At 48.6% G+C, this 19708-nt stretch overlaps 1 protein-coding gene across 2 annotated transcripts; it reads left to right on the top strand.

The window, feature by feature from the left end:
* Positions 1 to 18: 18 nt before the first annotated feature.
* Positions 19 to 19233, top strand: PPP4R3B (protein phosphatase 4 regulatory subunit 3B). 2 transcript variants are annotated; one of them, XM_071582216.1, is made up of 16 exons: positions 19 to 400; positions 1566 to 1621; positions 7008 to 7106; positions 7714 to 8334; positions 10847 to 10924; positions 11082 to 11198; positions 11811 to 11927; positions 12291 to 12422; positions 12837 to 12939; positions 13857 to 13898; positions 14174 to 14332; positions 14675 to 14844; positions 15782 to 15921; positions 16130 to 16314; positions 16850 to 16974; positions 17683 to 19233. In XM_071582216.1, exons 1-16 carry the CDS (start codon positions 259 to 261, stop codon positions 17776 to 17778), a joined length of 2382 nt encoding a protein of 793 aa, XP_071438317.1. In that variant the 5' UTR covers positions 19 to 258; the 3' UTR covers positions 17779 to 19233. The 2 variants fall into 2 exon arrangements, with proteins under 2 accessions (XP_071438317.1, XP_071438316.1); XM_071582215.1 differs by having other exon boundaries at positions 20 to 400; positions 16772 to 16974.
* The last annotated feature ends 475 nt before the right edge of the window (positions 19234 to 19708 follow it).

Raw genomic sequence — 19708 nt, forward strand, 5'->3', positions numbered from 1 at the left:
CGCGGCCGCCGTAGCCCCTGCGCGGGCAGCCCCTGTCCGGGCGGGGAGGGGAGGAAGAGAAAGGCGGCCCGCTCTGGCGCAAGATGGCGGCAGCGCGGCGGTAGCGGAGCGGCGGCTGCAGGCCCGGCGGCGCTGCCCGCCATGGACCGCGGCGTGCGGGGGGCCCCGCGCCGGCCCTGAGCCCCGGCCCCGACCCCCGGCCCCGCCGCCCGCCCCGCACCGCGCCCCGCCCGCGCCGCGGAGCGCCCGGGCCGCGCCATGTCGGACACCCGCCGGCGGGTGAAGGTCTACACGCTCAACGAGGATCGGCAATGGGACGACAGGGGCACCGGGCACGTCTCCTCCAGCTACGTGGAGCGGCTGAAGGGGATGTCGCTGCTGGTGCGCGCCGAGTCGGACGGTGAGAGCGTGGCCGGGCCCTGCCCCAGCCCCGGCCGGGCGGGCTCCCTCCGCACACCGAGCGCATTGTGCTGCCATCGCTGCCGCTGCCCCGCGCTCCTCCTGCGCCCCGGGGGGACTGTCCTGCCCCCGCACCTTCCCCTCGCAGCGCCATCCCGAGCCTCCCCTCGGAGCGGTCCCGGGACAGCCCGGCAGTGCCCCGGACCCTGCTCGGTGCCCCGGGACAGCCCGGCAATCCCCCTGGAGAGCCCGGCAGTGCCCCGGACCCTGCTCGGTGCTCTCGGGCCTGGCAATGCCCCTGGAGAGCCCAGCAGTGCCCCGGACCCTGCTCGGTGCCCTCGGCCACCCCCGGGCAAAGCCTCCCCTCGCCCCCTGCCCGGCCCGGCACATCCCCCGGCCCGCTGCAGCTCCCGGGCCTCCACACAGCTCACCCTGTGACGGCATTTTGTTCGCTTGCAGAAGGATTTCCTTTGCTTTTGAAGTGCCTTTCCCCCCCTCCTGCTGTAAAAAGTTGTTTGTTGCTTGCTCTTTCCCCCTCAGGAACGCACTGGTGGGGCTCGAGTCGCGTGGTGCTGCTCGTGTTTATTGCACTTTGAAGGCACCTTAAGGTGTTTTTTAGAGTGGAGAGGTTCGTGCTGCCTCTCCATCGCCGACAGGTGCTAAATAAACCCCCAGACTGTGCAGATTGCCGCGGAGCTGTTGCCAGGAGACACACACCACTTGCACGCACAGAGAGAGGCCCCGCGTTTGTAGGACCTGCAGGATTCACCTCTGGAGAGAATAAAAGCAAAGGGCCCACGTGGCTCCTGTGGGCAAAAACATCCCGATGCTGGGCAGCACCTTCCCTGCTGCAAAGTTGTGCGGGTTTGGTGAATGGCTTTCAGACAAGCTGGTTCTTGCACCAGATTTCAGAAAGGAGTGCTGCTGAGAGTTTTGGACTACTTTAGAAGAGCCATCTCCACTTTCACGAGGATATTTCTGTTGAGTTTTGCCTTACCCTGCTTGTTTTAGGGAGTTATATGTAGAGAAGGTGGTTCTTCTGGATTTTGTGTAAGATCTGGGTGGAGCTGAGCGTGTGTTGGCTGCCACATGGGCAGTGCTGGCACCTGAGGAGGGAGATGATTGTTTTGTTGCACTCTGTAAATGTCTCTTCATACTTTTTTCAGGTTCTCTGCTGTTAGAATCGAAGATAAATCCAAATACTGCATATCAGAAACAGCAGGCAAGTATTATTGCTAAGCTTTGTTTACTCTGATTGCTGGTGCTGAGGAATTGTTTTTGCTCGAAGTAATTGTATTTTTCAGGAAGAAAGGAAAACAGGATGGCATGGAATTGTTGATGGTGCTTTTTACAGAGGTTCTACTTCCTTAGAACCCTATAGGGCCTAAAACACTTGACATTCTAGAGATTAAAATGTGTGTCTTCTAAAAAAACATGTTAAACTTCAGGCTTTGAAGGTAATAAATGCAGGTTGGATAAATATTGAACTCATTACAGGAAAAATAGTTCAAAACGTATTTGTGTAACTTTTGTCTCCCACCCCAAGCTGTCTGAAATAATTGCTGAATTAGGAAGCAAAACTTTGGCCAGCTCTGTTAAAGTGTATTTGTTTGCTTCTTGAGTTCTTTTTCTGCAAATAAAACAAAGGAGTTTGTCTTTGTGGGACTTCTTTCATTGTTGCTGTTTAGTTTCTATTTTAAGTCCTGAAAACTTGTGCTTTGAGAAGGCCACAAGAAGCCACGGTGAGATTTACCTGAGTGGTTCCCTTTCCTTGGGGAGAACCTCCTGCACACAAAGCAGTGAAACAGTTGGGAGCTGTGTTAACTCAGCTGACTGAATCCCCACTGCTTCTATCACTTATTGTGTGCCTTTTCCAGCTTTCATTTTTGGTGTCTCTGCCTACATTGGTCTCATGGGTTTCATGGATTTTTTTCTGTCTGTTCCTTTGTTCTCAGTAGCTTCTGTGATCCTTTTGTTCAGTGTTTGATCCTGTGCTTCATCACTGTGGTACCCAGAAGTGTTTCAGCACTAGAAAACAGTAATTTTGTTCTTCCTGAATCGTGAAGAGACACGTTTAAGGATTTGGGGTTTGTTATATTGTGCAAATTTAAGAGAGAAACTTTGTTAGCTCTTGAGCTTGGGTTGGCTCCCTTTGGGTTGGGAGTGAGTGAAGTCTGGGGCAGCCCTTCCAGGAGGACCTGTTTGCTGTGGGTTCTGAGAGGTTGGTCAGGTGGGTGACATCCATGACTGTCCTTGGGTGGGCCATGCTCAGATGGGTCTTTGGGGAGTTCTGCAGGGCTCCAAAAATGAAGAGCCTTGAACTGTTTCCTGTTTACTGAAGGAAACCAATACCTAACGAAATACAAATGCAGATTATGGTACTGCAGGATTTTGAAATGCTTCCTTTTGCACCCTGTTTCCTGAAACTTCACACAAGTGATTAGTTGAAAGCCTTTCTCACTGAATTGCTAGCAAAGTTTCAAGTGACTTAAGCAGCTTTGGTTGTCATTTCTCGCGTGGAAAAGGTGGGTTGTAGTTTAGAAAAACTCCAGCTGAGGTTTGGGTTGGCTTTTGTTCCTGGTCCTCGTGCTTTTGTGTCCTTGTGGCAGAAAGGGTTTGCTTCACTGTTCCCTCTGTTGAGGAAGTCTGGGTTTGCTTTTTTCAAGAGGAATAGTGATTGGTGACTTCCAGGGACAGGCTGGTGTTTGGCTGGGAGGGAAACACGCCCTGCCTGCACATCTGTCTGCGTGTGACCCACGTGGATGGCCTTGCAGGAGAGTTACCTCTCAGGCTGTGATTGGCAGAACAGTGTTCTGTCAGAAAAGGAAACCAAGGATTTGTCAGTGCTGTGCCCCAGTCTGTGATTTCCAGTAGTGCCCAGTCTGTGCCAGGTGCTGCTGGAACTGTTGGCCAACTCCAAACAGGCCAGGCCTGTTAACCGCCCTCTCCAGGTGTGTGTGGCTCTGGCTGTCCTGCACAGCCAGTCCAGGGCTGGGCTGGGCACAGGTGCCAGCAGCTCAGCAGAGCCTGAGGAGCTCTGGATCCCCCTGGATTCTGGGGCACAGGCTCTGGGAGGGACACTCCTCTGCTGGACACCCACACTGGCTGAAGGGCAGGCTCAGGTGTGCTCAGGAGGCTCTTGCAGGAGCAGTTTTAAAAGTTGTTACCACACCCATTTGTTGTCTCACCCTCTGCTTGAGGTTTCTGTTCCTGGCAGGGCTGGCAGAAGGGCATGGAGCTGCCCCAGAAGTGACTGCTGGGAATGCTGCCTCTCCTGCTGCCTTCCCTTTAGGTCTGCTCTGTGCATTTTCAGCTGCAGGATGAGGAGTGTGTGCAAACGTTGCCTTTTGCCCAGAGTTGCCATCACTCACGTGACAACAGAACTGTTTGCCTGAGGCAAAATGAGAGCTGCTTGAGGCTGGGATTTCACACAATTGCAGGGGACTGCCAGAGCAGTTGCCAGAGGGCTTCTCTCTCCTGTTTCCTGGTGCATTCATGGTACTGTGTGGCAGAGGAGATCTGAGGCTGAGGGAGCTGAAAAACGTGGTGGTGCTGGGTCAGTTTTTATCAGCATGTGCTCCTCCATCTGAGCCCCTGTGCAGCACAGGGGGGCCAGAACAGGAGCAGGGAGAGCAGCACACCTTGTGCACACCAGCACTGAAGAGGGGCTTGCACTACTGTGAGCTTCAGTTTTGGTTCAGAATTGATTTTTTGGTCTTTCTGTGGTGTTTGGGTAGATAAGAGAGTTGCTGTTGGGATATAGGGCACACCCAGCACAGCATCACTGTGCTCTTTGGGGTTTGGCTGAGGTCATGCAGGAAGTGTGTGCCACATCCTTTTATATTGGTATTGGACAATTATTTCCTGATGAAACCAGCCTTCAGTCTTTCTGAAATATTTTTGGAAGAACTTACATAACTTGTGCTTTGTGTGGGCAGTACAGATTGTCAGGAGCACCATTCAGGAACTCGAGAATTCTCCCAAATGTTTGACTGCAGTCCCTGGGGATGCATGGAGGCATTTGAAGTTACTGCACTAATTCTCTCCCTGGAATCATCCAGGGCTATGAATAGGCCCTGCTGAAAGTGTCTCCTCCTTTGTTCAGGGAAGCACCTCTGAGTTCCAGCTTACCTAGAAGTGGCTTGATTTTGAGTGTCAGGGCACCAGTAATTTCACAGAGTGTTTCAAGAGGAACATTTCAGATTTTGAATTCTGAAACAGCTATAAAGTTGTATTAAGTAATTCTTATTTTTTGATACATCTCTGAAAGAGCCAGATCAGGGAACTGGTCAGGCTTTTCAGTGCCTGCAGCTGAGAGGTGTTCCCAGCAAGCCCAGCTCCAGTGCTGCCTGCCAGGGGCCCAGCACAGGCAGAGCTGCAGCTGTCCTGGGGCTGGGGATGAGGGGGGACAGCTGGCAGTGTCAGCTCTCAGAGCCTGTCCCCTCTGTGCACCAAAGCAGGGAGGCTCCCCAGGGTGTTTGTGCTGTGGGATGGAAGAGAAGTGTAACACAGGGTACACTGCAGTATGAACAACTCATGAACGTCACTAAAGCTGCAGTGCATCGAGCCCAGCGCTCTCCAGAGTGGGGAAAACATTTTGTTTCTTTTAAAGAAAAGTGTAAAAATTGGTAAGAAAAAAACAAACTTAGTTTATGTAAATGCTGTTGTTTTAGTGTGGCCTGTGACTATGTTTGGGAGGAGGAAGCTGATCTGTTGGCAGGCACCTGTTCACAATGATGTTATGCTAAACTCTTTCTTTAAGGAAAAAAAAGGCAAACACCCCAAAATATACAATTACCTGTGGGCATTGGGAGGTTGAGATTAGACATGAACTGAGGAGTTAATCCTGTATCAGCACTGCTGATGTTCATTCCTGCTCTGGAGTGGTGATTGCAGCAGCTGGCAAGTGGTGTTTGTTGAGACAGATGTACCTGTTCCCAATAACTGTGCTGATGGAAGGGCTTCCCTGCTGTCCTGCCCCAGATGGCAGTGCCCTCACACCTGCAGCCAGGTGGGCCCAGGCAACTGCACTGACAGTCTGACCTGATTGTGATGGTCAATGCTTGAGGAACATTCACTGGCAGTGGGTTCAAGAGGAGTGCTGATCCCTGGGAATTGTGTGTGTGTCCCTCTGTCTGTGGCAGGTACAATAGTTGTGGGCCATGCCAGTCCTGGACAGGTGTGGGACATGCCAGTCCCGGACAGGTGTGAGATATGCCAGTCCCGGACAGGTGTGGGACATGCCAGTCCATGTCCTGGGTTGGCCTTTGGTAAAAGGGAACACCCTGCAGGTAGTAATCAATTAGCTTATCATTTCCTGGCATTCAGGTGTTTCCTTGGATTTCATTGCTGAGCTTAAAAACCACTTGGAATGTTTTATTTCCAATAAAAGGGGTGCATAAGGGAAAGGCTTAACAAGCCTTGTAAATGTTGGAAGTAAATGACCTTACTGACTGTTGAGCAAGGGCTTGCTAGTATTTAAAAACACTTCAGTAGTTTACAAACTGTGGTACCAGTTCAGGAAGTCAGCAAACTGGATGGAATGTTGAACTGTTCTGCTGAGCCCATCAGATGTAGTGCAGAGTTAGCAGAGAGCTGTTCAGTTTGGACACCTGAACCTGAGGGGACTTTGCTGCAGATGTTGAGCTGCTGTCCTGCTTTCAGCTGGGATAGAGTTCATTTCCTTCCTGTTAGTGAGTGCTGTGGTTTGGGTTTAGGATGAGAATAACCTGGATACCACTGGGATGTTTTGGTTGTCACTGGGCAGTGCCTACCCTGGCTCAAGAATTGTTGAGTTTCCCACACTCTGCAGGTGAGGAACTGCACAGGGAGCTGGGAGGAAGCGAGGCCAGGACAGCTGAGGGGCCAAGGGGATGTTCCAGACACAGGACAACGTGGGCAGTGGATAAACTGGGGGGATTGGCTGGGAGGGGCCAATCACCTCTCAGGGATGGGCTGAACATGGGTCAGGGGTGCTGAGCAACTGCACTGAGCACCACTTGTCTGTCTGGAGTTTTATTCCTCTTTATCTTCCTTTTCATTGCTTTCTTATTATAGTTATTCATGATATTTTACTTTATTACCTGTCCTAAACTCTTCTTGTGACAACCCGCAGGTTTCACCTTTCTGGATTCCCTTCCCATCCCACTGGTTTTGGGGGACGTATCTGAACATTATTTCTCTCATTGCTAGGGCTGTCTTAGACCCTTTCTGGGAAGGAAGCTGAAATCTCAGGGGGTTTGTTTCTACTTTACTAAATACAAAAATACTTAAATTCTGTTGCAGGTTTGCTTAATCTCCAGTGTGTGCATTCCCATTTCAAAAGTGTTGGCTCAAGAAGTATCTTGCAGAAAAGTGCCATTATAAGATATGAAAAATAGTGTATTTAAATGTATTAAGTGTAAGGTAGTGATCATAAAACAGCAAAAAAGAAAATTGATGATCCTTGATGATCCTTAATATTTTAGTGTCATATGTTCTTTTTTTGACAAGTGCAAGTTTAAATAAAACTATTTCTTCTCTAATCCTTGGCTGTGAGAAAATAGAGATTATTATGCAGTGCAGACCTGTTTCAGAAATAATTATTTTCTCATTTTTATCTTAACCAGGACACCCTGATTGTTTGGTCAGAAGCAGAGAACTATGATTTAGCACTGAGTTTTCAAGAAAAAGCTGGCTGTGATGAAATTTGGGAAAAAATCTGCCAGGTACAGCTAACCTCATACATTCTGTGTCTTCCAGATGTTTTAGTGTCTTCTGTGACTTGAGGTGTTTGTGCCTCCCTTTGAAACCTCCCTGTAAAACAAACAAATAGTCATTGTTATTTCATGTGTAAGATCTGAAGCTGCCCCTGCTTAGAGCACCAGTTGTGGTTTCCAGGATTGAATGTCAGGCCTGTGAAAATCAGTGCAGTGGTGAGACTTGGGTGTGGGTGTTCTGGGGAGGTTTGGGTGATTGTTTTTAATAAAAAAGGGACCAGCTTTTCATTGTGCCTGTCCCAGCTGGCCTCAGGAATCGGCTTGTTGGAGGGCAGTGGAACTGCAAAGGTGCTGCAGGGAACAAGGAGCTGGGTCTGCCAGGGACAGACAGAGGTGGCAGAGCCTCAAAGGGGCTCAACCCCCCAGCCTTGACTGGGAATTGCCAGAACCCTCTCGGGCCTGGAGAAGGTGAGGCTGTGGACTAAAGGAGCACAGGGCTCACATTCCCTACCAGCCTCCTTGGGACAAACAGGCAGCTGAGAGGGGTTGCTGTTCCAGTTCCTGCCCCCACTGTTTCTGTGTGGGGTGAGGTGGTAACTGGGCACTCTCCCCTCAGGTTCAGGGTAAGGATCCTTCGGTGGAAGTCACACAGGACCTCATTGAGTCAGAAGAGGAACACATAGAGGAGATGCCTGAGACCAGCCCTTTGATTGACCTTCCCCCGTGTGAGCTGAACAAACTGGAGGAGATCGCGGACCTGGTGACGTCGGTGCTGTCCTCGCCCATCCGCAGGGAGAAGCTGGCCCTGGCCCTGGAGAACGAGGGCTACATCAAGAAACTGCTCCAGCTCTTCCAGGTCTGCGAGAACCTGGAGAACACCGAGGGCTTGCACCACCTGTATGAAATCATCAGGGGCATCCTGTTCCTCAACAAAGCGACTCTGTTCGAGGTGATGTTCTCTGACGAGTGCATCATGGATGTGGTGGGCTGCCTGGAGTACGACCCCTCCCTGGCGCAGCCCAAACGGCACCGGGAGTTCCTCACCAAAACAGCCAAATTTAAGGAGGTTATTCCTATTACAGACTCTGAACTCAGGCAAAAAATCCACCAGACTTACAGGGTACAGTATATTCAGGACATCATCTTGCCAACACCATCTGTTTTTGAAGAGAATTTTCTTTCTACCCTCACTTCCTTTATTTTCTTCAACAAAGTTGAGATTGTCAGTATGTTGCAGGTAAGTGGTTTTTAATGTGGTCTGCATGGACTGTGTGTGGATACCCTTAGCTGTAGTTTCAGGTGGATTACAGTTAATCACACACACTTCCATCTGCACTCTGTTGTGAGTGCTTCCCCTTCTTTCTGAGACCTTTGGGGTTTTATTTTAAAAAGGTGGCTTTTAGGTGAGTATATTAATATCTTTAATGGGTTGTAAAAAGTTAAAGATTTTTCTCCTGAATTCCCAAGCCAGGTACACTTTTTGAGCTGGTTTTCTGTAGGTACTCACGGAACAAGCAAGTTTTGGTGTCCTGTATGAGGGCCATTTGTGGTGTCTTTGCGACAAATTCTGGATCTGATTCCAAAGAGTGTGTCCAGAACTGTTCCTGTCATGCTGCTGTTACTTCGTGGTACCAATTTCACATTGCTGGTTTTTTTCATACTGATATCCAGAAGCAATAATGAATAAATAACCAAGGTGTGACTGTCAGACTGTCCTGCTCGGTGTGCCAGTGGAGCTGGACTGTGGCAGGAGCCTCAGGGAAGAGCTGAGTGTCAACTTGGTGGTGTTTGGGTGTTTGCAGTTCGTGTTCTGTTGTGCAAACTAATGGGGACCAAAGTGGCTTCATTCTGGTTTGGATCCATGTCCAAACATGCTACATCTGTGTAGAACAGATCACAGACCTCCTGGGCTGGGTGTGGAGAGCTTGTGAAATGGAGAATTGAGGAGAAGAGGAGGGGAGTAAGAACTGTGGGAAGAGAGGGGCACTGGAGAAGTAACATGTCCATATGGGACATGGTAATGAGTGCAGGGATGGATGGAATATGGCAAAGAGTTCAACAGAGGACTGGAAAAAGAATCAGAAGTGAGTAATTGCATGAGTAAGCTTTCTGGCTTCTTTCTACTTTCTTCTTTGTGGCTGAATAGCAGAAAGAAACTAAAAATTAAATCCCTCTTGCAAAATTAACAACTTTGTGTTAAATAATGATTTCCCTTTAAATTCTCTTGCCTATATTTTCTTATACTAAAAATAAATTCAGTATTTTTCTCCTGAGGCCACAGTCCTTTCCATATAGAGATTAAGTGTGTAAAATTTTTTATTTTTCGTTGAGGCATTGAAGTAATGGATATTTAATTGTGCTGTGGTTTGCTGTTCCCTCTGGTACTCTCTGCAGAAGGTTCTGAAATCCTGTGACAGTTCTTTGCTGGCTCTGTCACTGCTCTTGGCCATCACAGAGTATGTGGCACAAAGGTTTGCCTGCTTGTTTTCAAGACTGTAAATGAGACATGGGTGGTGATTTACAAATAATGTTAGTTCCTAAGAACTACAAACTGAGAGGGAAGCACACATGGCAGAGGGAGCTCTGTGGTGGTGTGAGGCTGGCACAGCCATCTCGTGTGTCAGCTCCCTGCTGTGGCACAGCAGCTCTACAGCTCCTTGGGGTTGGTGACCACAGTGGGCTCCTGTGCCCCCAAATGCCCTGGCAAAGCTCCCTGGACAGGGCAGTCTATGGGGGGAGCAGGTTGGGTTTGTGAAGCTGCTTCCTGTGTGCTCGGGTTCCCAGTGCTGCTGGTGGTGGAGGGGAAACAAACCCAGATCCATGGCAGGCTTTGGGACATCAGGATCTCTCTGGGGCAGCCTTAGACAAGCAAGAGATCTTTCTGTGGGCTGGTGTAGTGTAGTAGGGGTTGTCTGGGTTATCTGTTCTGATTGTGGTATGGTTTGGGTTTTTAATAGGATTAACGAAGCTGTTGAAGCCAGAAAAGCTTAAAATTATTAAATCTGTGCATGTTGCACTCTCTGTGACGTTGATTCCAGGTATCATTTGTTTGTAAAGCACTTCTTTCCCTACACCTTAAAATCCTCAGAAAGAGGTTTGTGGCTGCATTGCTGTAACCATAGGAATTGTGTATGAAGTTATTCTCACAAGCACAGAGGTGTTGGTGACAGCACACAGAGAGGTGAACACCCTCCAGGTCCTGCACTGTGAGGCTCACGTGTGGTTTGTTCAATGCACAAGTTCATACAGTCGGACACAAGGAGTACAGTGATGTGTAATTCTGTGATGCTGGAGTGTATTACTGTTTGCCTTCAGCTTTGTGTTGTCTTTGAAAGGTGGCAAACATTTGATTTGAGAGAATGCCAGCACTGTTTGCCATGTGCAGGAGTGCAGAGAAACCACAGGCCCAAGGGGGCAGAAGGTGCTCAAGCACTGGAGAGATGGTCGTGTTCACCCTGGTTTTCTTGTACCTCTGATCTTAAGCCAGGGGTGACTGAAATGCCTCACAAGAAGTGAGGTGGTGTCCTGTATATACTTTAATATCTCCTGATAGTAGAGAATGTGAATATGAGAAGTCAAATAGTCCCAAAGCCACTGGGAATGATCCTGCTCTGGTGTTTGCCCTCCCTGTGAGGAAGGAACAGGGGTGTGGAGAGCTGGACTTGCTGCACTGTGGGATCCTGCAAAGATGGAAGGGTGAGCTGTCCAGGGACACTGTGTAAGTTGTGTTCCTTTTGTGTGTCACACAGGAAGATGAGAAGTTTCTGTCTGAAGTTTTTGCACAATTAACAGATGAAGCCACAGATGATGACAAACGGTGTGAGTTGGTAAGTCAGGGCTCGGGCTTTCAGCTGAGGTACAAACAGTGGGAGCTGTTTCTGTGGAATCCCCCAGGACACAGACTCTGCTACGCTCTGGAACTGTTTCCTCTTTCCAGAGTCTTGACCCAAATCCACCTGTAACTGCTCTTTTCCTGTGCAACAGGTTAACTTTTTCAAGGAATTCTGCGCCTTTTCTCAGACGTTACAACCTCAGAACAGAGATGCATTTTTCAAAACTCTGGCCAAGCTGGGAATTCTTCCAGCTCTTGAAATTGTAATGGTGAGTGACAACTTCAGGGGGATTTCACTCTAACTGGAAACCCCACAGCTTGGAGCAGCTTTTGGATCTGCTGGGCACCTGTGCCAGTGTTGGGAGGGGAAGGTGGTTGGTACTTTCAGAATCCAAGAGCTGCCCAGGGCTCTGACCTGGGTGCTCTGGTCACTGTCACTGTGCATGGCACAGGGGGCTGTGCTCAGTCCTTGGGACAGGCTGGTGTCAAAATTCAGAGAGGCTCTTTTTCCCTGGCAGCTCAATTGTTGTTGTTGTGGTTGTTGTTGGAGCAGGGCCAGAGGAGTATTTTTAGATAATCTTGAACTGTGAGCTGCTCCCTACCCGAAAGAGCACGTAATCCTGTCCTTAGCAGATTAATCTGCCCTAATCAGCAGTGGGAAAACAGGAGGGTTTTTTACTCCTTCAGTTACAGCAGCTATTGCTGCCTGACCATTGCAATTCATTTTGATGGTTTATTGTTTTTCTGTAACCCCATTACTGTGTTTCTCACAGAAACTTTTGCAATGAAACGTTCACAAAGCTTTCAAATCCCTCTTCTTTGCACTTTACTTGATAATAAACACCAATCTTGACTTGTTCTAATTAATTTTTTTTTGTTAGGGAATGGATGATCTGCAAGTTAGATCTGCTGCTACAGATATATTTTCTTATCTAGTAGAATTTAGCCCATCCATGGTCCGAGAATTTGTAATGCAAGAGGCCCAGCAGAGTGATGATGTGAGTAAAGGTGGTTTGGAGTGGGAATAAACCAGATTTAGAGCAAACAGGACAGCAAAACAAGCATATCCCAAATTCTGGAGAGGTTTAACCCAAAAATGTAGATATTAGAAACAAAGTAGAAAAGAGATTTAAAATACAGACCTTTCTGAGCATGTTGGTGTTCCCTGAGTGTGCAGGTACAAGATGGCAAGTCTGACTGGCAGGGGTGGTAGGTGGGGAGGGCTGTGCTTGGCAGAATCTCTGTATCCAAACGTGCCTCATTGTTCAGTTTGACTTAAATCTGTCTCTCCAGAAATGGCAGGGCTTGGGGGAGTCCCTTTCTCTGCTGAAGGTGTAACTGTGTGTGTTGGGTTTGTGCAGGACATCCTCCTCATCAACGTGGTCATTGAGCAGATGATCTGTGACACTGACCCCGAGCTCGGGGGGGCCGTGCAGCTCATGGGGCTCCTGAGGACCCTCATCGACCCCGAGAACATGCTGGCCACGGCCAATGTGAGCAAAATAAACCTGGCATTCCCTGTCTGGGGCTGGCAGGGAACTGAAACAAGGTGGAAAACAAGCTGGAGTTTCCTTTAACTTTTGACAGTAAAACAAATGTTTTCAGGGCATTGTGCAGGTATTTATTAAACTAATTTGTCAGGCATCCTGAGTTACTGGAGTATTTTGAGCATATATTTGCGTGGTGGGGATTCTTTGGTGATGGTTACCTTGGTTGTCTGTCCCAAAATGAAAAGTCAGTCAGTCTTCCTTGAGTGAAGACACAGCTGCAGGCCCAGCTGGTGATGTCCAGGCAGACCTGTAGGAGAGAATGGAATTCTTTGTGGGCTGTTTCTCATGTTACTGCTCTCTCTTATTTAAAAGCCTGTGTCCAAGTGGCAGTGTTTAATGCAGTGATTTTTGTTTCAGAAAACAGAGAAGAGCGAGTTCCTCAATTTCTTCTACAACCACTGCATGCACGTGCTGACGGCGCCGCTGCTGGCCAACACCGCCCAGGACAGGGGGGACAAAGGTACTGGCTGGCTCCTCCTGTGTCCCCTGGAGGGCTGTGGGGTGGGCAGGGCCTGGCAGGGCTGGGAATGCCCCTGTGGAAAGCTCCTGCTCCCAGGGATGAGGCTCTGTGGCAGCATTCCCAGCCCTTCCTTACGGCTCTGCTGGCTGAACCTCGTGCTGTGCTCTGTGAAATCTGGGCTTCCCCAACGCCACAGACAATGGTTAAAAGTGGTCCAGTTTCACTGGGACAGTTTTGAAAAATCCTTGCTGGAAAGCAGAGACTGTGGGTCACCTTTGTGTGAAGTTTGCTCTGACACCCTCAGTGTTGTGTGATTCAAGCAGTGCAACTTGGAACTCCTTCATCTTGTTTCTGCTTTAATTTTTGCTTCTTTTTCAATTTTCCCTAATTTTGCCAGTAAAAGAGCTGGAAATATCTGTTTGTTGCATGTAAATAACACTCATTAGTTTGCCTCTAGTGCTTTACAAACAGAAACTTAAGGACTGTGCAGCCTCCTGACAGATTTTGTGAACACTCTTTCAAGAGATTAAATCAAACCAATACATATTGGGTAAAAACTTGTTTTATCTTACCTGTTTTCTCATATTCAATATTAAGTCAAATGTTTTATGCATTTTATAGAAAAATAAAACTGGTAAAATATCTGTAGTACTGAGTGTATTATTTGAAGAATTTAGAATAGGGGCTTTATGTCTAGGTAATAATTCTGAGTATTGTGTCCCACCTTTTCACCTTGTTGGGTTGGAAGGTTTGTAATGAAAATTGAGTATAGAAATGTCCCCTGGCTTCATCCTGGCTGTGTGTTGGTTTCTGTACAACTTACAGAAACTTTGGGTCTGAAGAAAAGTGACCTTTTAGATACTGACAGGGCTTTGAAAACCCTTTCCTGATGTTTGGTTTTATTTTCTCTTGGTCAGATGCAGTAGTTGGATCCACCAAGAGTAATACAATTTGTCCTGGTAAGTTTAATTGACTTTGAGTTTTGAAAGTTACATTGTCTGCTGTGTATGGTATTTTATTTTAAAAAAAAGTTAGGTTTATTTCTTGTAATACTTTTTATTGAGGTAGATGTGGGTGTTTTGCTTCATTTGAGACAACTGGAAACAATGCAGTGAAACAAAACTTCACCAAAGACATGTCAGGAACTGCAGTAGCAGCTGAGCTTGGTGAGGATTTGGTGGATGACTGTACTTGTTTGTATGGGTATAATGGAAATTGTTTGTGTCTGTTGCAGATAATTATCAAACAGCACAACTGCTTGCCTTAATTTTGGAGCTGCTTACTTTCTGTGTGGAGCATCACACATATCACATCAAGAACTACATTATGAACAAAGATCTGCTAAGGAGAGTCCTGGTCTTGATGAATTCCAAGCACACGTTTCTGGCCTTGTGTGAGTACGGAGCTGTTGATTTCCTTCCTCATGGCTTTGTGTGCGCTGTGGGGCAGGTGTTCCACTGCACACTTAAAATTCATGTTAATTGCCTATTTACTACTGCTAACCAATTGCTGCTGGGCTTGAGAAAGGAACCAGTGGTCCCTGGTGACCCTCAGATACACAGGGAAGTCAAAGGAAGGAAGGAAAGGTGCCCTGTCAGGACCTGCTGCTTCTGCACTTCCCCCAGGTGCTTTTGGCGGCTCCTGCTCTGGGTGCACCTTCCTGAGGGGAACACCAGGGGAGTCAGCTGGGGCCTGCCATGTGGTGTGAAATCCATGAACCCCCTTGCTCACACAGGTGCTCTGCGCTTCATGAGGAGGATAATTGGCCTGAAAGATGAATTTTATAACCGTTACATCACCAAGGGGAACCTCTTTGAGCCAGTGATAAACGCTCTGCTGGACAACGGCACTCGGTACAACCTGCTCAACTCTGCTGTGGTGGAGCTGTTCGAGTTCATCAGAGTGGTGAGTTGAGCAGCTGCTGCAGCTCTGACATACACAGGGCATGCCAGTCTTCCCCTTCTCCCTAAAATCCCAGCTGGAAATCTTGTGGATCCATACCCAGATCAAATGACCTGTGACCTGGTCATTGTCCCTGATTGTCCCATCACAGGGGATGTGTCAGCCTGTTTGTGTAAAACTGTCCTGGGGGTTTAGATCCTCTTGGGGCTTCCATGTGTTGTTTCTGGACCAAGCTTGGCACTGAGGATTTGAGTGTTGTATGTGAGCAAATCTGAGTGTTATTGGCTCTCAATGAGACCAGTTTGGCTACAAACTGGAATGATCATCCCTTAAAGTCCTACACAAGTGTTTCCTTGGCCAGTGCCAGCGTTGAACCAGTTTGTGGGAACACGGTGTGTGGGCAGGACAGGCAGGAGCAGCCAGCTCCCTGGAAACAAGGACCTGGAGCAGCTCCTGAGCTGCCAGAGCCTCCATGTGGGCGAGGCTTTCCAGGGAATCTTTGTGGTCTGTGAAAGTGAAGGCCAGTTTTTAGTGGTAGAATATCACAGCTGCTCTTTTCCAGCAGGAAGAAAATTAGGAATGTTAGTATTTGATATGGGAGAGACTTGTTAGAGGGGGACTGACCATGAGGGTCCTCAGAGGAGTCCCTGGAAGCTGCAGGGAGAGCAGGGCACAGCCATCCCGGCTAGTGGAAGCACCACAGATAGCACTGGGACGCTGTTTGAGTGTATTGTCTGTTTCTGTGGGAAATTTAATGATTATTCCCAGATCTCAGCTCTTTTAGCAAAGACAGATCTGATTATGTCAGGTTAGTATGGTATTGTACAAGAATGTTCTGGCTCTGGGCAAGAATTCAGTCCCTTTCCAATCTAAACTGAAAAGCTTTCTGAACTCCACCTGTGACCACCTGAGAGTGAAACCCTGTCCTGTTCTTCTGCAGGAAGACATTAAGTCCCTTATTGCACATATAGTTGAAAACTTCTATAATGCACTTGAATCTATTGAGTATGTTCAGACCTTCAAGGGACTGAAGACCAAGTATGAGCAAGAAAAAGACCGGCAGAACCAGAAGCTGAACAGGTGGGCCCCAGTTGGTGTGCTCTGAGTTGGGGTTGTCTGGCTCATGGTCAGACGGGTGTTGGTGACTCCTGGGGTGAGGGTAGGACTGGGAGTGGAGCTGGATGGGCTGCTTAGACACACCAGATTCCCTGTGAAACTCTGGAAGCCCTTTCTGCTCCCGGGGCTGCCGCAGCAGCACAGCTGGAATCCTGTGCTGTGTCTCTTGCAGCGTCCCCTCCATCCTGCGCAGCAACAGGTTCCGCAGGGATGCCAGGGCCTTGGAGGAGGATGAGGAAATGTGGTTCAATGAGGATGAAGAGGAAGAAGGAGAAGCTGTTGTCCCTCCAGTTGAGAAGTCAAAACAGGAGGATGACTTTCCTGATAGCTATGAAAAATTTATGGAAACTAAAAAAGGTATTTACTGCATTTGAGCGTGTTGGCACTCGAAGGGCTCCATGGCAGGTCTGTGGAGCATCACCTAAAGTAACCAGTGGTTTGTGCTCTGCACCATGAACAGCACTGAGGGTGTTGTGTGTGGTTCAGTCATGGAATCGGAACGTGTCTTTGCAAGCCAGTTTAGGATTAAAATAACAAGTTAAACTGCTTTGGGCATGCATGTAGTTTAAATGGCATTCAGAAGCAAGCCTTGGTGCCTGCGTGCTCCAAGTGAGCCCTGTCCCTGTGCCCTCAGCACGTGGGCCCTGCCCAGTTTGCTGCTGGGGGCTCTGGAGGAGGTGGGTGGGGAACTGTCCCTTTGAGCTCAGTTACACCCAGAAACCGCGTTGGCTTTTGCGCTGCGACCGTGCCGCGATGCAGACTGTGCTCCGTGGGGCGCTGCCCGTTCCTAAGTGTGGCAATGTTTGTCCCTCAGCTAAGGAGAGCGAAGACAAAGAGAATCTTCCAAAAAGGACTTCAGCTGGGGGATTCAAATTCACTTTTTCCCACTCAGCCAGCGCAGCCAACGGTGCCAACGGGGCAAACAGTAAATCCGTGGCAGCTCAGACGGCCCCGGCGAGCTCCAACGGCTCCTCCTCCAAGAACTCGGCCCTGGCCCCGGCGGTGACGGCGTCCAAGGTGGGACAGCTGGCACGGGAGCCCTGGCCTGGCACAGCAACAGCCACGGGCAGGGGGCTGAGAGGGACAGGGCCACCCCAGCCGTCCTGAGGAGGGGGGAAGGTTTAGGGAAGGTCTGGGTGGGATTGGAGCCTGTTGGTGGTATCTGGTGGCACAGTCTCATCCCACATTTTCCTCATGGTTTCACTGCTCAGCTTGTTCCCTGCCCAGTTGCTGCTCCGTGTATGTGAGGTAGAGGAGACTGGGATTTTGGGAGCTCTGTCAGTGCGCCCTCACCAGGCAGTTCCTGAGTTCAAGCAGACAAAGGCAGTGAGTGACCCCTCTGTGGTGCCTGTCACAGCTGGCACTGTTGGAATCTCCACCCCTGAGCAGCTCCTGCAGAGGGTGCCAGGAGTCGTGATTCCCCACCCTGAGGCTGAGAAGCCAGAGGGACCTCAGGGGCATCATGAAGTTTGTGCCCATCCAGCTGGGAGCTCCAACAGGCATTTCTAAGCAATTGTGAGGCCAGAGCCAGAGGGGCAAGGGAGTTGCAGCCTCAAACCCAACCCCAGACAAAGGGATCTTGGCAGCCAAAGGCACCACCAAGACACCTGGTGCTGCAGGCTGGTGTGTCCTGGCAGATGGGCTGGGCATTGTGTCCTAAAACTACACATTTCTCAGCACTTCTTCAAGGTGAGAATTTCCTTTTTCCCTTTCTCTACTTGGCAGGGAAGTCTGGTTGGCCTAGTGGATTATCCTGATGATGAAGATGATGATGAAGAGGAGGAGACATCTCCAAGGAAAAGACCTCGTCTGGGTTCATAAAAGAAACCAAAACTTTGGAATAAGAACTTTTCCTACGGGGTTTCAAATGCTGCAACTGTTTTAAGAGCTAAAAAGAGTCTGATTCAGAAAGCTTTCTCCCATGAGTACATAAGATAATACAAGGAGTAGCAAAAGAAACTCGGTGTATCAGCTAGAAAGGGTTAGTTCTGTAAACACAAAGCTTCCAAGGAACTTAATGTCTTTCTAGAAAGTAAGGAGTCTGCCATTCAGGCTGTCAAAAAAATGAAAAATAAAATAAAAAAAAAAGGTGGGTTAGTATTCTCAGAACCTGGATGATGGCTTCTCAGCAAGGAAAGTCTCAGGTGTCGGGAGGGCAGGGGGAGGGAAAGGTATGGTAATACTTTTTTAAAATATATTGCAGGGTTTCCCCAGTGTTTAACAGAACTAGGAAAAAAAATAAAATTCAAGCTTAAATTTCGAACCCAGTAATCTTAATTTTGTAATGGTGCTGTCAGTTGTGTTCTTTTAGCAATGCCTCTTTTAAAAAAACTTTTAAGGGAAAACTAACTCTGTTTGCATAAGAACAATCCATATTTTGGGACCATTTCTTACCAGCTAAATGGCATTTCCCGTGGCTGGAGGGAGGGACGTGCAGTGACAGTGCACGTGGAGTTGTTTCAGCAGCTCAGCTGAGGTTCCAGTCGAGGTTCCCGAGGGAGGGAACAGAAGGTGCATTCAGAGTGGAAGGGTTTGCTTGGCTGTGCTCCATCAGACACCCAGTAACACCAGTGCCAGGGAGCAGGAGCTGCCTGTGCTGTGCCCAGCCCAGAACTGCCACCTTCAGGGTGGGCAGGACCCCCAATTCCAGCCGTGCTCCGGGTGCTTCCCAGAGCCACCGCAGGACTGAGGGGGAGTGAGAAACACTAACAGGCTTCTCCCAGCAGAGGGACAGCAGGGTGTAACACTCACGGCAGCTTGGCCAGGATGGAATTACTGCCAGGGAACACTGGGAGCTGGGGCAGGATCAACAGGCAGCACCTGAACCTGGGCGTGACAAAAGCTGCTTTTCTAAGACACAAAAGCACATTCCACGTGGGTGAGCGAACTGTGACAGAAATAGGGGAGTGGGTAGAGGCAAACAGTCCAGGTTTTATTTTCAGAGCAGCACGTGAACTGTAAATATTTTAATGTTAGTTTGCCCATTGTGATCTGAGATCATGGCTAAGTGAGAGGAAGTTTCCCAACTGTTAAAGGATGGAACCAGCTGCAATCCACCACATAGATCACTCTTGTAATATGTGTTATGGGTCCATTTCTCCTGGAATAGTTTAAACTGAAGCAGTTTCTCTGTTTTGGAGATTTTTTTTTGTAGTTAGTTTTAATTTTAGCTCTTGTTTGGAAAAAGATGGGCTGTTTGTGTAGATATGAAGTATAGTTTTTTTTCCATAAAACAGAAGTTTATTTTGTATTAAAGATACCACTGTACTTGTTTTACACCATTTGTATACATGTGGTGATATTAATGCTGAACTGTAAAATTCAGGAATTAAAATGTGACCCTGTAATTCCATAATCACTGCTTTTGTTTGGTTTGTTACATATGGTAAGTCAACTCTGAACTTTAACTGTGGCCAGTTTAGGATGTTGTTTAGGGTGAGTTCTCCATGCAGTTGGAAAAGTACCTCAGTACCACTAGATGGAATCCCAGAGGGAAGGTGTGAGCTTTTCCTGCTGCAGGAGCCGGACACGAGCACTGGGATGGACCTGGCACAGCGACTGATCTTCCACCTGTGGGACGGAACAGCTTTGGATCTGGGGAATGTTTGCCGGGAGATGGAGCTGCAGCATCACCACGACCACCTCCCTCTTGGGCTTTGCTCCCTGATGGGGCTTTTCTTTCCATAAAGATGAACTTCCTTGTCAATGGAGCTGCAGCCACCCAAGGACCTGCCTTCACCTACCTGAGGGG

Source organism: Pithys albifrons, chromosome 2, assembly GCF_047495875.1.
Source record: "Pithys albifrons albifrons isolate INPA30051 chromosome 2, PitAlb_v1, whole genome shotgun sequence".
NCBI lineage: Eukaryota > Metazoa > Chordata > Aves > Passeriformes > Thamnophilidae > Pithys > Pithys albifrons.

Coding starts and splice junctions, on each gene's coding strand:
- PPP4R3B (XM_071582215.1), top strand. CDS start 259: ATGTCGGACACCCGCCGGCGGGTGAAGGTCTACACGCTCAACGAGGAT. Junction 16,315..16,771: donor ATTTATGGAAACTAAAAAAG/GTATTTACTGCA, acceptor TTTGTCCCTCAG/CTAAGGAGAGCGAAGACAAA. Junction 16,975..17,682: donor CGGCGGTGACGGCGTCCAAG/GTGGGACAGCTG, acceptor TCTACTTGGCAG/GGAAGTCTGGTTGGCCTAGT.